Genomic DNA, 15834 nt, shown 5'->3' with positions numbered 1-15834 from the left:
AATGTAACTTTGTCACTTTTAAGCCATCAGAGGCTCACAGCACATCATCCAGTACAAGTACTCAGGGGGACCTGCTTGAATGAGGACACGAGAGACTTGTACCATTTTGACAGAAACAGACTTCCAAGGTGTAAGAATGTATTTGTCCCTTCCACCCTCCTCCACCCCCAAACACTACCCGTTCCATCACCTCCTAAGATATTTGTTGGGGGTGATCCCCACCCAGACTCATCACACCAAGAGCCTTCCTAACTTCTGCACACCCTCTGTCTGCCCCATCCCTGCCCAGGAGCACAGCCAGTCAGACCTCTCCAATGAGGACACAGGCAGGCAGCAAGGACAGGGAGGGCGACTTCGAAGAGGAGAGACAGAGATAAAGGGGCAACTGGAGAGGAATGCTGGGCTCCTGGGGCCCTCCCCCTCCAGCAGCTATTTTTGCCCCCGGGCCCCCTGGGCCTCACCTTCCCCAGGAAGTGCCTGCGGTAGGCCCTGGCTTCACCCTTGCACTCGAGCTTGTAGCCAAACGTGCTGGGGCTGAGGTTGTCCTCTTCCTCCTCCTCACAGATGCTGCTGCCCAGGGAGGTCGGCGTGCTCACGTTCTCAGGGTCCTCAATCCAATAGCCCCCAAACTGGGGCAGGACGATCAGGGGGTATGGGCCTCCCTTCTCCACCACCTAGAGGCAGAGGGAGGGTCTTGCACTGCAGCCTGCCCTGGGTCTGCAGGAGGTGGGGAGAGGTGCCGGTAGGGGTGCCCTCCAACTTCTGGACGGCTCCAAGGAGGGCATCCTGTCTTTGAGGCCAAACGCAGCAACATGAACCCCTCCCCTAAGCCCTACAACGTCTCCAGCTTCACCAACCCTGTAGTTTCAGAGGTGCAAAGCTCGGATGGGTACCCCCAATTTAAACATGGAAAAGCTGAGGTCACAAAGGGAAAGGTGGCAAAAGGCCTCAAGCCCTCAAGTACCAGGGCCAGGGTTCTCTCCCACGTGGGGTGGGGCAGGGACCATCAACATCATCACCGTCAGCTCCCCCGCCACCCCCGCCCCGCCGGCAAAGACAGGACCCAGAGCTGCCGTGCGGCCAGGGGGGTTCCTACCTCGTCGATGCTGGGGTACGGAATGTAGTCGTCCTGCAAGACAAACCAATGTCACCATTAGTCCCGGCAATGCCCAAAAAGTTTGATCACTGTTTCCATTCCCCTCTCCACTCCTTACTCCAGAGGGGGTGAGGAATAGGCTGGGGAGCATCAGTGGGAAGAACACCGGACAGGACAGCCTAGAGGCAGCTCTGGGATGTGGCTTGAGTTCTTCCCCAAACTGACAGAACCTGAGTGCAAACCCTGCCAGCTGAAGATGCAGTACGCAGAGCGCGGAGTCCCACACTCCTGTGACCCAGCTTCTCACCCTAGGATGCTGTAACAGGAAGATGACCTCTGGTCCCACCTAGCCCCCTCCAGGAAAGGGGGTTAACCTCTAAGTGATGAGCTGCTTGCCTGGGCCTTGGCAATGGAAGCTGAAGCTGAGAGCTGACGCCTCCGGAGTCTGGAGCATAGAGCCTGACACCCCTACGTGCTGCACGTGGTCCGTTTGCAGGAGCAGGTGCAGAGAAGCCAAGCTGAGCCACAAGCCTTGTCTCACCAAGGCCTCCGCCCCAGCACACCCTGAAGCTGCCCCAAAGGCGTCAAGCCAGGGCCCCCCTTGCTGCCCACTGTGTACCGGTCAACACTGTGTGGCCACTGAAGTGGCTCTTGGTGAAAATAAGAGTTAGACAGTGTAAGAGAGCAGACCCCAGCATGCCAGCTCTGTCCCCTGCCTGTCACCCGCCCAGCCCACCTTGTTCTTCTGGGGTCCCGGCTTCTGCTCTTCAAGCTTGATCCCCTGCAGAAACAAGGAGAAGAGGATCCATGGAAAAGCAAAGGTCACAGAAGACAGGCCAAACAGAGGAGTCTATCAGGAGCAGCTGCCTTAGCTGGGGGTTAGTCACAAGAGCAGCAGCAGCTGGCACGTGCTGGCCCCTTACACACTCAGGCCTCACAGCAGCCTCCAGCAAGGCAGCAGCGTAGGGGGTTAAGAGCGTGGACTCGAGCCAGATCACCAGGATTCAAATCCCAACACTGCCGCTGATGACCTGATGACCGTGGGCAAGTCACAAAACCTCTCTGTAGCTCGGTGTTCCCATCTGTAAAATGGGAACGAAAACGTCGCCTACTCTTGTGGTGAAGATTAAATGTTGAGAGTGTGTTAAGCCCTTGGAAGACTGATCGCTATATAGTAAAACTACAGGTAGGCGGCATTTTCATCTTGGTGCTTAAATATCTCCACCAGGCTCTCTCAAAGCCAGCAGGTGAGGGGTGAGGATGGGAACCTGCATCTTCGGGTGTCATCGATGCCCACATGTTGGACCTCATGCCACACCAGCTCCACCCCTCCCTGGTGGGAAGGTCCAAGGGTGACAGGCAGGCCACCTGGTCCTCGTTCTGCCGCTGTCGTACTATCCACGACCCTTGACAAAGTTGAGCCTCTTGCAGCCTCCGTGGCTTCATCTGCAAAATGAGGATTCTAACACCCATCCTCCCGCCTCATAGATGCGTCACTGCAAGGGACAGGCACCATGACTGGGCCTGGATTAAAGGGGATCATCTGCAGTTATCTGGAAAATGCTCTTCCGGGGAGCAGGGCCCGGTCCTATAGTCATGTTGTGAATTAACTAGGTTTTGAGGGAGGGGGGCACATGGTGTTCCCAAGATTGTTTGAATAAATCCAATGAGGGTGTGAGACGCTGGGACACACGGGGACACACTAGGAGAAGCAGGTCCCCTCTAGAGAGAAGAGTGTCCAGAAGCGGCCGCTCCCTGATCATAATACACATCAGGATCTCGGCCTTCCATGGCGCTCCCTCTGTTGTCTCCTTCGAAGCCCGCAGCACCTATTTACCAACGAGGAAACTGAGGCCCACGAGTAGGTTGCTGGCCTAACGTCACACAGCTTGCGCGTGACAGCACCTGGATTTGAAGCTGGACTGTGTGTCTACAAGTGTGTCTACAAGTGCGTGGTCCTATCCCACAGCTCTCAGAGCCCAAGACTCCTGCTAACTGGGTGGATTTAGACTTGGGCTTCTCCAGACTCGGCTGGGCTGTCACCTGCGGCGTTGCTCAAGAGGTCTTGGGGGGCCCCTCCCGCTGGACAGGTGCTCCTTTCCACACACAGGGATAAAAAACACCTGAGTGGCCAGCAGACCCTGTCCAGGGAGGCAAACTGGGCGGATGGGGATGGGGGTGATGTCAGGAGTCTGTTTTGTTTGTCCTGCACTAGTCATCCCCGCCTGGGAACAGCCCCTGGGCAGGACAGCAAACCTCCTCCTGTGCCTTCCCCCACGACAGAGCCACCACGCAGCACTGGGCCGTCTCTGGGTGTCATCCTTTGCAACAGGTATTATGATTATGCCCCCCTCCCCCATCCCCAGCCATGAAGACACTGAGGCTCAGAGAGGTACAGTGACTTGACCAAGGACACTCAGCTAGAACGTGAACCTCGGACCAAAGGGATCCAAAGCTTGTGCACTCGGCCCCTGTTGCTTCACAGGGATTGTGCCCTTCTTCAAATCCCTAGACTCTCGGGCCGGGAGGTCAGGAGTCCTGGATCTTAGTTTCAGCTCTTCACAACTCTCAGAGTGCCCTGCATGCTTCACTGCTCTGAGGCTCAGTCTTCACGCCCGCAGCATGAGAGAGCGTGCCCACACTCAAGGACAGACTCCAGCCACACTTCATAGAAGCCGCTTCCCTGTAACTTCATACAGGCAGAGGAGTTGGAAACTGTGGCCCCTAGGAGGCTGGGACCCAGTGGGCACGTGGTAGAGGCCCAAGCACTGGGAAGTCCGGTTTCAGCCACCAGCAATCTCAACTGAGATGAAATTGACCCACCGCCCAAGGGTGTCAGCCGCCTGCCGTGGAGACACACAGGAAGCAAGCAGACCCCTGGCACTTCCCTGGCGGTCCAGTGGTTAAGACTCCACGCTTTCACTGCAGAGGGCGCGGGTTCAATCCCTGGTCGGGGAACTAAGATCCCACAAGCTGCATAGCGCGGCTAAAAAAAAAAAAAAGACCCCTGTCCTTGCCAGGCTCCCAATCTAGTTGAGAGGACAACCCAGCAGCCTCGAAACACGAGGACCGTGAGGCCGGTTAAGTGGGGCTGGAGTCTGTGCTCAGAGAAGCCCTTTGTTGGGGAGGCCGGGGGCCCCGGCTAGCGGTGAGGGGTGAGTGGATCGTGGGAGCAACCAGAGAGAAGGCAGGGTGAGCCGCAAACTCCCCACCAGCTTGCCAGAGTGCGGGGATTCCGTGGCTCGAGGTGAAGGTCCCAGCTTTACTGAGCACCTATTACACACTGCCTCCCATCACTCACTGTCAAGGCCGGTGCCCTCCCTGTTTCCTCAACTTGACTGTACGTTCCCTAAACACACATAAATCAGTTTGTAGTCCACACACTGCTGGGCACAGAGCAGGATTTTAATAACTTGCTCGTGATAATGACACAACCACTAATAATAGTTTTCCCTCAAACAGTCCCTCCCCCTCCCCCCTTAGGGAGACCTGGCTTTCCCAGGAGGACCACGCTTGCTCGTAGCAGCTGCCTTCTCAGCATCTCCACCTGCATCTCAGGCCTGTTGTGGGCACGCTCTCTGCCTCTCCTCCTAGAGTTTCCATCACTACCGGATCCTCCTTCCTGGAGCCTGCAGCAGCTACTTAGGGTAAAGAGCACCAGAATATAGTGGCTAAGCCTTGAAGCTATGTACTAGCCCCGAGCCCTCAAATGTTTTATTTAATATCTCTGTGCCTCAGTTTTCTCACCTGTGAAATGGGGATAATAATAATATGCCTACTTCCTGTGGGCTTTGTCAGGAAGACATGAGATAACGCCTGTCAATCTCTGAGCCCAAGAAGTGCTTGAAATACGTGGGCTATTATCAGCATCTTCTTCCCATCTACATTTATGAAGCCTTCTGGACCTCCCCCCATATTCCCTAGGGCGGTGGTTCTCATTTGTGAGCTCTGACCCCTTGGTGAGGGGTGATTATAAAGGACCCCCAACACTGAACACTGATTTTTGTGCAATGCCTACAAAGTATTTACATATTTCTCATTTCATCCCAACAACCACGTTAAGTGGGTATTTTGCATGTAAGGGCGTTCTTATTTATAGAAGCTGTGATATTGTGATTTATAATAAGAAATATATATTTGGTCTTCATGCAATTTGAGGCACAGAGCTCCTAAAACGCTTGGAATTTCCTAGGTGATAAGAGCAATGGGGGCATCTTTTGTTATAGCATTTGGACTTTTGTCCTTGGTTCCTAAAACAGCTCCAGAGCCATAAAGGTGAAGGGAGTGTCTTGTTATAAGTTTATGTTAATGAGGTAACTTTTGGGAAGCCCCTAAGGATGGAGGCTTGTTGCCAGGGGAACCAACCCCAATTAGAGGGTTGGAACTTTCAGCCCCACCCCCAACCTCCAGAGAGGAGAGAGGGGCTGGAGAGTCAATCAATCACCAATAGCCAATGATTTAATCAATCATGCCCATGTAAAGAAGCCTCCACAAAACCCCCAAAGGACAGGGTTTTGGGAACTTCCTGGTTGGTGAACACATGCTGTGCCCAAAGAAGGCAGAGAAGCTTGCACCCCTTCCCACATACCTTGCCCTAGGCCATTCTTCCATCTGGCTGTTCCTGAGTTATAGCTTTTTATAATAAACTGATAATCTAGTAGTAAACTCTTTTCCTGAGTTCTGTGAGCCACTCTAGCAAATTAATCGAACCCGAGGAGGGGGTCGTGGGAACCTCCGATTTGTAGCCAGTGAGTCAGAAGCACAGGTGTCAACCTGGACTTGGGATTGGTGTTGAAGTCAGGGGAGGAGGGTGGTCTTGTGAGACTGAGCCCTTCACCTGTGGGATCTGACCCTATCTCCAGGTAGACAGTCTCAGAACTGAGTGAAACTGTAGGGCACCCAGCTGGTTTCACAGAACTGTTTAGCGTGAGAAAACTGCCACACGTCTGGTGTCAGAGTGAGGTGAGAACAGTGCTGTGAGTAGACAGAAAACAGGAGCGAGAAGCTTAGAAAAGGGAAGGAACTAGTGCTAGCGAGTATTAGATGCAGGATTTGAACTCAGGTCTGTCTCCCACTCCACTGCTCTGCCTCGCAGACGTGAGATGAGTCCCCTAAGAAGGGGCTTTCTTTCCAACCCATTGCAGGAACAACGGACCCCCTCAAACCCTCCCCACATCCGTCTGCCCTGCTGGCAGGTTCTGTTTGTCTTCTCTCCATCCTTCAGGCGGGAGCCGTCCCAGGATCCTCTGTGCCGTTCGACCTGGAAATGGCCTCAGGTGGTCCAGGCCATCAGGACTGTGAGTTCTCTCTTCTCTGCCCTCCCTCCGAGCACCCGAGTTTTGCCTGTGGGTTCTGCTGGTGTCGTGTCTGCTGAGGTCACTGCAGCATCCCCACCCGGTGCCTGGCTCCCCGACAATGAGGATGCTCACCTGCATTTTCTCCAGCATCTCAAAGAACTCCGCTGACTGAAAGACACAAAGAGGGCGGGGAGAGAAAGATGGGGCATCAGCCAGGAGGTCTGCTGAGAAAGCCTCTGCGCTGACTGTCTGGAAGCTCAACCCAGGGCTTCCCCAGGGACAAAATTCATTTGGATCAAGAGAGAAGATCATTTGATCTTGCCTTTGCAGGGCTGGAGGGCCAGAATACCCCATACAACAAGAGGGGGAGAAAAGCATGCCCGGCCTGGCAAATGGCCCTGGGGAGAACAGTTACTCAGTCTCTGTCAAGAGGGAGGGGTCCCTGGGAAAAGCTAAGGTCTCCAAAAGCCCTGGGATTCAGCCTCCAGCAGGATTCGTGTTTGGGATGTTTTCAGCCCAACAGTGAGGCCAAGATGTCCCACACAAGTCGTTGTCCAACTTTTGTGGCAACACACAGCTCTTCTGTCTTCTCACAGAAGTCTCACTTAGAACTCCAACCTCTGGCCAAGGCAGAGCCCCTGATGTGCCACCTCTGCCTGCCCCTGTCCCCTGTCCCCAAGGCACCTTTTGGGACCCAAGAACTGGTGAGCAAAACCTAAAAACCATTGAACTGCAGCCTCCAGTGGCCTGGACGGGTTATTTTTAAAATCGTAAACTACATAAGTCCAAACTTTTAACCTACTTTGGTGCCACCCTTGTAAACTCCAGGTAAGACCAAAAGGAGAAAAAGTAGAATGAAAGGGTGAGGGACTGAAAGCTCTACCCTAATAAACACACACAGAGGTTGCCCCAGAAGTGTCCCCACTTCCCGTTCTGGAAAAACAGCTACACTTTTTTGTCATAAGATCACTGCCCACATCAGGGCACTGGCAAGCCACGAGTTAATGAGCGCCCAGAAGAGACAGTCCCCGGATGAATAGGAAACAAAAGAAAGCAGTGAAAAGGAAGCATGTCCTTGTCACTTCTTCATGCAGAGGCAGGGCATCCACCCTGCTTTCCTCTGCAGGCACCAATGGGCCAGAACTGCCTGCAGCCCCGTCACCCTCAGCATTCTCAGAAGAGAACCACCATGGAAAGGACCCTTGTGGAGTCACCTGCAGAGACCTGGCCCTGCTGCAGACTCCAAGTGACCTCTCCCAGCCTAAAGGTGGCCCATCAGAGGCAAAGAGTCTCTGACCCCCCCCCAGCAGTTCAGGTTCCAGGGTCTGGAAACCCCACTTGTGAATGTACAGGGTTGAGGACAAGCTTGGGTCACCCACACCAAGCACCCTTGACCAGAAGCAGCCGTCAAACACCCAGCTCTCAAACCTATCCTTCCCACTCGTTCTGTGTATTCTTACCGACTCCAATCTCCAGGATACCAAGACTCATAGACATAAAGAACTTATTCAGATCAGTAAGGCTAGAAAGATGAGCAAAAAGAGGACAAGGAGGTAGAAACAATCAACATTTTAAATACACAGACCTCTGACCCAACAATTCCTCTTCGAAGAATGTGTACTATAAACACACTTACACGTGAACACAAAGACAGATACAATATAATGGCCATTGCAGCATTTTTTGTAACAGCAAAAAATGGAAACAATTTAAATGTAGGAAATCGGCTAGAATAAGCTACATAGAATAAAATACAAATACTACGAAAGACTGTGTGCCAATAACTGAGATGAAATGAACAATTCCTAGCAATCCACAAACTACCAAAACTGACTTGGGAAGAAACAGAAAATCTAAAAAGACCTATATTAAATAAAGAGATTGAATTAGTAATCAAAAAAACTACCCACAAAGAGAAGCCCATGTCCAAATGGCTTCAGTTGTGAATTCTACCCCTTAAAGAAGAAGTAATACTAATTCCTCACAAACTCTTCCAAAGATAGAAGAGAGAACGCTTCTCAACTTACCCCATAAGGTTAGTACTACACTGACACCAAAATTAACATCACAAGAAAAGAAAACTACAGACCAATATAGCTTATGAAAATCGATGCAAAAATTCTCAACAAAATTCCAGCAAACTGAATCCAACAACATAAAAAGAACTACCATTTGACCCAGCAATTCCACCCCTAGGTATATACCCCCAAGAGAAATGAAAACATATATTTAAAACATATGTCTCAAAAACTTGTACGCTCATGTTCACAACAGCAATATTCATAATACCCCAAAAGCGGAAACAACCCAAAAAGTCCATCAACTTTTGAATAAACAAATTATAGCATATCCATTCAATGGAATAGTATTCAGCCATTAACAACAAAAAAAGAATGAAGTACTGGCTCATGCTACAACATGTATAAACGTTGAAAACATTATGCTAAGTAAAAGAAGCCAGACACAAAAAGCCACGTGATTCCATTAAGATAAGATATTAATATATAATAATAATAATTATATATTATATAATATTATATAATAATATTATAATTATATATATAATTATATATATATAATTTCACATAATTATATATATAATTTCACATCTATATATAATTATATATTATATAATATTATATAATATAATTAATATTATAATTATAATTAATAATATAATAATTCCATTAATATAAGATATCCAAAATAGGCAAATCTAAAGAGACAAAAAGTAAGATTTGTGGTTGCTTAGGGCTGAGGGAAATGGGGGATTTGGAAGGTGATAACTAAAGGATATATGGTTTCTTTCTGAGCTGATGAAAATGTTCTAAAATTGACTGTGGGTAACGGTTACAGAATTCTGTAAATATACTAAAAACCATTAAGCTGTGAACTTTAAATGGGTGCCTTTATGGTACTGAATTCTATCTCAATAAAGCTGTTCAAAAAGAAAAACTACTCGGTTATTCAAAAAGAAAGCAGTAGATCTATATTGCTTATATAAGGTGCTCTCCAAGATATATTAAGGGGGGGAGGGTGCAAATCAGAACATCACATAGAATACGATCCCCTTTTAATAAAAACAAAACCTAAAAAGACCTATATGTATGTATATAAATGCATAGAAAATAATACAGAAGATACCTCACACTATCAAAAAGTGATTATATCGAGAAGGCGGAGAGAATAGTGAAGGGGGGTTTGCTTTATACATGGCCTGCTTCACAAGCAGGTAGACCTACATTACTGGCATAATTCAATTTCAAAGAAATAAGTTTTGGAAAGGAAAACAGAAAAATGTGCAAAGGACAGGAACAAACAACTTGCTAAAGGAGAAATATAAAATGACCAATAAACAATTGGAACATGCCCAACCTCCCAAGTTATGAAAGAAATTAAGATAATAGTAAGATAACATCTTTCACCTATCAGATTGGCCACAATTAAAAAGAAAATCCAGTGTTGGCAAGGACTGTAGGTAAGTGCGCACCTGGTACTTTCTGAAGGGCAATTTGGTACTATGTGTCCAGAACCTGAAAAATGTTCATGTATTTTGGCCCATAAACCCACTTAAAGGAATTTACCCGAAAGCAATATTTGGACAACTACACAAAGATATGTATACAAGGATATCTGTCGAAACACTGTTTATGGGTTAAAAAAAGTGGAAAGAGCCGAAGTACCCATCAATGAGGGAAAGAATAAATCATACAAGGAAGTATGCCCGTACAATAAAATACTCTAAGAGGAGATCTGTGTTGATTATGCTACTAGGAAGATTCACGTTGTACTGTTAAGTGAGAAAAGTAGGGTTTAGAACAATGTGACCCCTTTTTTCTCAACACATATGTCTTCATCTTGAATACACATATCACTCCTCCAGAGAAAAATATCTTGAAGGATATATGTCAAAATGAGTTATAAGTTAAGGATAATTTTTTTGCTTTTCAGTATTTTTTAAATTTTCTATAACAATTGTAAATTATTTTTGCAATTAATCAACTGCAAAGACTTCAACACATAAGCAGAGGCTCTGGCATGCCTTTCCTTGCTTCTCCCAACTCCTGCTACATGCCTTTCCTGTACCCTCCTAAGACGCTGTGCCCAAGGACCCAAGTTATACAGCCTTTTGTGCCCACAGAAAGCCCCTGAATTCAGGCCATTTCCAGGTCTAACCATGGCCCTGGGTGTTATAGACTAAGAGTCACCCCCATATCCAGCTTACCCCCTGGGATCCATGTAAACTGGCAACCAAAATACCTTAGGTGTGTTCCTACACAATGTTCCTTGTGTTGGTTAATCTATTAACCCCAAATGATTAACTGCTGGCAAGGCATGGACTGGTCACTGGAAGTACTAGGCAAGGGCTCCATTTCTAGGGTACTTGACCTTAATTATGAGACAAGGTTACACAGGGTTATGTTACAGATGACCAGTGGTTCAGAGGAGACATGAAGCACTTCTTGCTGGGAGGTAAGGATAGTAGTTCTATACTGCTGTAGAACAAATTACCCCAAAACTTGTTGACTCGCAACAACGTCCATGGGTCAGGAATTCAAAAGTGGCTTCGTTGGTCAGTTCTGGCTCAGGCGGTTGCATTCAGAATGTCAGCACAGGCTGCATCACCTGAAGGCTAGATTGGGATTGGAGGATCTGCTTCCAAGATGGCGCACTCACAGAGCTGTCAGCAGGAGGGCCCAGTTCCCCATCACACAGACCTCTCCATCGGCTGCTTGAGTATCCTCAAAACGTGGCGGCTGACTCCCCCGGAGCAAGTGATCCAAGAGAGAAAGCATGAAGGAAGCTATACTACCTTTATGCCATCCCTTCCCTTTTATCCTGTTCTTTAGAAGCTAGTGTCCACGACCAGCCCTCACTCAAGGGGAGGGGAATTAGGTTCTGAAGGAGAAAAGTATCAAAGAGCTTGTGGACATATTTTAAAACTACCACATCAAGGAAGTCTTCTTGTAAGAGGCTGGATTCCAACCAGACCTTAAAAGATAAACAGAAATCACTTGATAGAGAGGGTGGAGAGGGCATTACAGGCGGTGGTAACTGTGAGGGCAAAGGTGGAGAAGCACAGTGTGTGCTCAGTGAATGGCGAGTGGATGAACCTGGCTGCCTGAGGCCTCTGGGTCAACATCCTTAAGTTCAGACTGGAAAGGAGGGCTGGGGTCTAGGCCTGAGAGATTCCGAACGCCAAGAATTCAGGCTTAATCTGGAAGGCGCTGGAGAGCTACTGAGGTTTGGGTACAGTAGAAAGATAAAGTCGTCCACAGTATCTGTGGGGGATTGGTTCCAGGACCCCTGTAAATACCAAAATCCGAGGATACTCAAGTCCCTTATTTCAAATGGCATAGCACCGTTGCCCCCTTTATCCGCAGGTTCCACCAACTGGGGATCAAAATCGAAATCTTTAGTTGAATCTGTGGATGCAGAACCCGTGGATACAGAAGGCCAACTCAACAGGAGGGAGTAGAATCCGGTGGTCAAAGCCAGGTACGGGAAGTGACCGACCTGCTACTGGCCGGCTGCGTGGTACAAGGCACGTGATTCAATCTCTCTTACTTCCCTCACCTGAAAGCGGGATCAGCCCCTGCCTTTCAGGGCTCATGTGAGGCTGAAATAAGAACGTGGACAGGAAGTACCAGGGCCTGGTCCACGGCCAGCGCTCAGTAAACAGCAACTACTATAAGGAACTATTAGAAAGTTCGCTCTGGAAACAAGCTTTGTCCTGTTGGGAGATGGTCTAGTACCTTCAGGACAGTTAGCTTTTCCTGATTTAGCTTTTCTTGACCTCATTGGTCTTCCCAGAGGCAGCGTGTTTCGATTACTGTTAAAAAAGGGTCTATTTCCCGAATGAAGATGCTCTGTGGCCTCAGGGCTGGCACAGGTGGTGAGATGAAAGGGCTGTGATTCAGCCTCAGCCCTGAGTAACACACTGGGTGGACAGTTGCTGCGTGGACAGTGTCCAGGAGCAGAAATCAGCCAGTGGCAACTCGGCCCCAGCTGGCCTAGCCCCACTTCATGGTGACTTGTTGAACTTTCCAATGGGACAGTTCCAACCTTGGCAAAGAGCAAGTCTCCTTTTCCACCCAGAAGCAGGGTGACTCAGGCCAGCCTGGAACAGCAGCTCCAGCCACTGAGTCCCACCCTTGTCCACACCCCGTGAGGTTGCTTCACGCGGCCAAGGGCGCACAGCAGGCACTCAGTAAATGCTCACTGACTCACTGGCATTGTCCCACAGGCCCTTTAGGACAGAAAGCCTAAAGCATTCTTCGGAAGGGGATCCCCCTCCATTGGGAAGCCAGGCGCTGGATTTTCACAGAACGTAATTCGGCCTTCTCATCAATAGCGGCCCAGCTGTCTAATTTATTATTAGCAACAACCGTCAACACCCAAATCAGAGCAGCGGCCAGCATTTCCCCTTGGGCTCTGCTTTAACAGTCAGTCAAGTAGGATGTGAAATCATCACCGAGAGCCAGCACCCAGCCGGGGAAACCACAGGCTGGGCCCCAAGGTTCGGTCCGGCTTCAAGCCGTGTCCTCCCACCTCTCAGTATAGAAACCGACCAGTCTCCCTTCTGAAGGACAAAATGCGTCCTTGCGGGGAGAAGGCCAGAGGAGGTCCCACATGGCAGGAACAGAAGGGAACAGGAACTGCAAGGCCAGTCTTGAGGAATCTTCCCAATGCCCCTACTTGTTCACTCTGGTGCCAGCCCCCTGCCCAGGTGGTGAAGAAGTAGAAGCAATGGAAGGGACAGAGCATGTGCGAGTACAGCAGGGCCACCACCCCATCTCAGCACCCTGTGCCCTTCCCGCGGGCAGGAGAGGCCTGGCCTGCCTCTCTCTGGTCCACAGCAGCTCTGCACGTGGACGTGACCTTTCCTGGCAGATGGGTGGCCACCTGTCCTCTCCTTCTTGCTGCATCGCAGGAAGGGCCCCCACCAGCACACCCCCCTCTCTTTCTGACCCTAGTTGAAGTCGCGCCCACTGCCATCCATCTGCTGCCCACCAGATCCCTGCGGGGGGTCCTGCCCTAGCTCTGGCCTCCTCTGCTTCCCTCCTGCAGGCAGGCTGTATTTGTGTGTGAGCAGTCTGCCCAGAAGGTACCACACGCCCACTGCTCACACACAGGACGAGGCCATCTGAGCGCCTGCACCTTGGAACAAGGCTCAAAACAGCACCGACTCACAGGGCTGTGGTGGGATAACGTGAGCCAGTCTGCAGAGCCGGACACAGCACCCAACGCAGAACTCGCTCCGTGCACAGCAGCAAGCGTCTCCTTATCCCACCTCAAGCCAGGGCATGCGTGAGGAGGCCAAGGCATGTCAACAGCAACCAGAAATGGTAAAACAAGACGAGGATGGAGGACAAGGTGTCTTCCCCCCCCCACAGTCCCAGGAGAATGGGATGGAGATGTGGGCTGGGTGGTGCTGAGGAGAGGAAGAAAACGGGTCTGAGCAGGTTTCCTCATTACACAGAGAAGGAAGACACCACAGAAGAAAAGGATTTCTGGAGAGTTTTGTAGAGATTTTTGGAAAGCTGGGAGAGCTGGGAACCCAGAGCACACACCCCATCAGGAGCCAGACCGGATGTGTCCCAAGGCCACCCAAGCACAGTACATGCTGCGCTGCCCTGGCTCTGCTGCTGGCTCAGAGGCCCCCATCCAGAGGACATCAGGATGAGGGCCAGCTGGCCGCCACTCTGGTTGCTGGAACCTGCAGAAGAAGGCAAAGGGCGGTTCACTAGAATAGAAGGTCCTTGAGGGGAGGGCTCTGATTATTTTGTTCACTGCTATATCCCTGGATGTACAGCTGCCTGGCACAGAGGAGATGCTCCAGAAACATTTCCTGAATGAATGAGAATGAAGTGGGCAGAGGAGAATGACTCCTAGGCCTGTGGGTGGCCGAGGCTATCTCCTCAGGATGGCTACAGTCAGGGGCAGGACAGGCCAATGCATGTGCTAGTAAGGGCTGTCTCTTCTCTGGCCACAGACTGTACCCCTCACCCTGGACAGCCAACAGGTGTCCCCAGTAAGTTGCATCCAGGTCCTGTTCCAACCAAGCCTCCTTCCCCGCTCTCCCCTGTGCAACCTTCATGCTTCTCTTTCCCTTCTTTGGTCTGCCTTCATACCAGCTCACACTGAACACAGCTCCTCAGCTGCTTGAGGCCTGCAGAGGCACAGCTTCGACTACGTCAGCTTGGGCCAGGCGCATACAAGGCTCTCTATTACCTATGGCAATGGTGATACAACGGAATTACCGGGAGAGCGTGTTAAAACACAGGTTCCTGGCCCCAGCCCTAGGGAATCTGCATTTCTAACACATTCCCAGGTGATATGGATACACCTGATCCAGGGACTACACTGTGAGAACCACTGACCTATGGAATTATAATGTTTAATGCAGGGGGTGTGTGAAAGGGACCAACCTGGCCAGAGCAGAGATTGGGCAGGGAGGAAGGGTGGGAGGATGGCTGGTTTTTATAGGACATCTTAAAAATGACGCAGATTTATATTTAAATCTGTAAGAGAGGATTTGAAAATGCAAATGACTACAAGTACCAGGCAAGTAACATAAAAGGATGAAGAGATAATAAGAGATTGAATCGGTAATCCAAAACCTCCCAGCAAAGAAAAGTCCAGGATCAGATGGCTTTCATGGTAAATTTCACCAAACATTTAAAGAAGAATTAGCACTAATCCTACATAAACTCTTCCAAAACACTGAAGAGGAAGGAACACTCCTTAATTCATTCTGTGAGGCCAGCATTACCAAAACCATACTAAGAAACTACAAGGAAACAAAACTACAGACCAATATCCTTGATGGATATAGATGTAAAAGTTCTCAACAAGATACTAGCAAACTAAATCCAACAGCACATTATACATTGTGACCAGGTGGGATTTATCCCAGGAGTGCAAGCTTGATTCAACATAAGAAAATCAATCAATGTAATATATCACATTCATAGAATGAAGGGAAAAACCACATAATCATCTCGGTTGATGCAGAAAGAACACTTGACACAATCTAACACCCTTTCTTGATAAAAACACCCGGAACACTAGGAATAGAAAGGAACTTCCTCAACATGATAAAGGGCTTTTTTTTTTTAATCCCCAGCTAACATCATGCTCAATGATACTGAAAGCTTTTCCCCTAAGACCAGGAACAAAACAAGGATGCCCACTTTCACCACTACTATTCAGTGTACTGAAAGTTCTAGCCAGAGCAATTAGAGAAAGAAATGAAAGGCATTCATATTGAAAAGGAAAAATAAAACTATCTCTATTTGCAGATGACATAATCCAATATAGAAACCTGAAGAACACACAAAACCACTACTAGAGCTAATAAAGGAAGTCAGCGAGATTGCAGAGTACAAGATCAACATACAAAAGTCATTTGTAATATAACTGATTCATTTTGTTGTG

At 49.2% G+C, this 15834-nt stretch overlaps 1 protein-coding gene across 5 annotated transcripts in view; it reads right to left on the bottom strand.

Annotated features, from left to right (window-relative positions):
- Positions 1–15834, bottom strand: part of RAP1GAP2 (RAP1 GTPase activating protein 2) — a 219224-nt gene that overhangs the window by 55256 nt on the left and 148134 nt on the right. For 4 of the 5 annotated variants that reach the window (XM_027130672.1, XM_027130673.1, XM_027130670.1 and 1 more), the window contains 4 exons: positions 6526–6561; positions 1833–1877; positions 1097–1129; positions 462–674 (listed from right to left, as the gene is read on the bottom strand). In XM_027130672.1, coding sequence (XP_026986473.1) covers positions 462–674; positions 1097–1129; positions 1833–1877; positions 6526–6561 — 327 coding nt within the window. The remainder of the gene's footprint in view (positions 1–461; positions 675–1096; positions 1130–1832; positions 1878–6525; positions 6562–15834) is intronic. The other variant, XM_027130674.1, reaches the window with a different exon arrangement.

The sequence above is a fragment of the Aethalodelphis obliquidens genome, unplaced genomic scaffold, assembly GCF_003676395.1.
Source record: "Aethalodelphis obliquidens isolate GAN/ISIS:26980383/991018 unplaced genomic scaffold, ASM367639v1 scaffold38, whole genome shotgun sequence".
Taxonomy (NCBI): domain Eukaryota; kingdom Metazoa; phylum Chordata; class Mammalia; order Artiodactyla; family Delphinidae; genus Aethalodelphis; species Aethalodelphis obliquidens.
The sequence above is the reverse complement of the archived record's forward strand: the minus strand, read 5'-3'. Positions and strand labels throughout refer to the sequence as shown.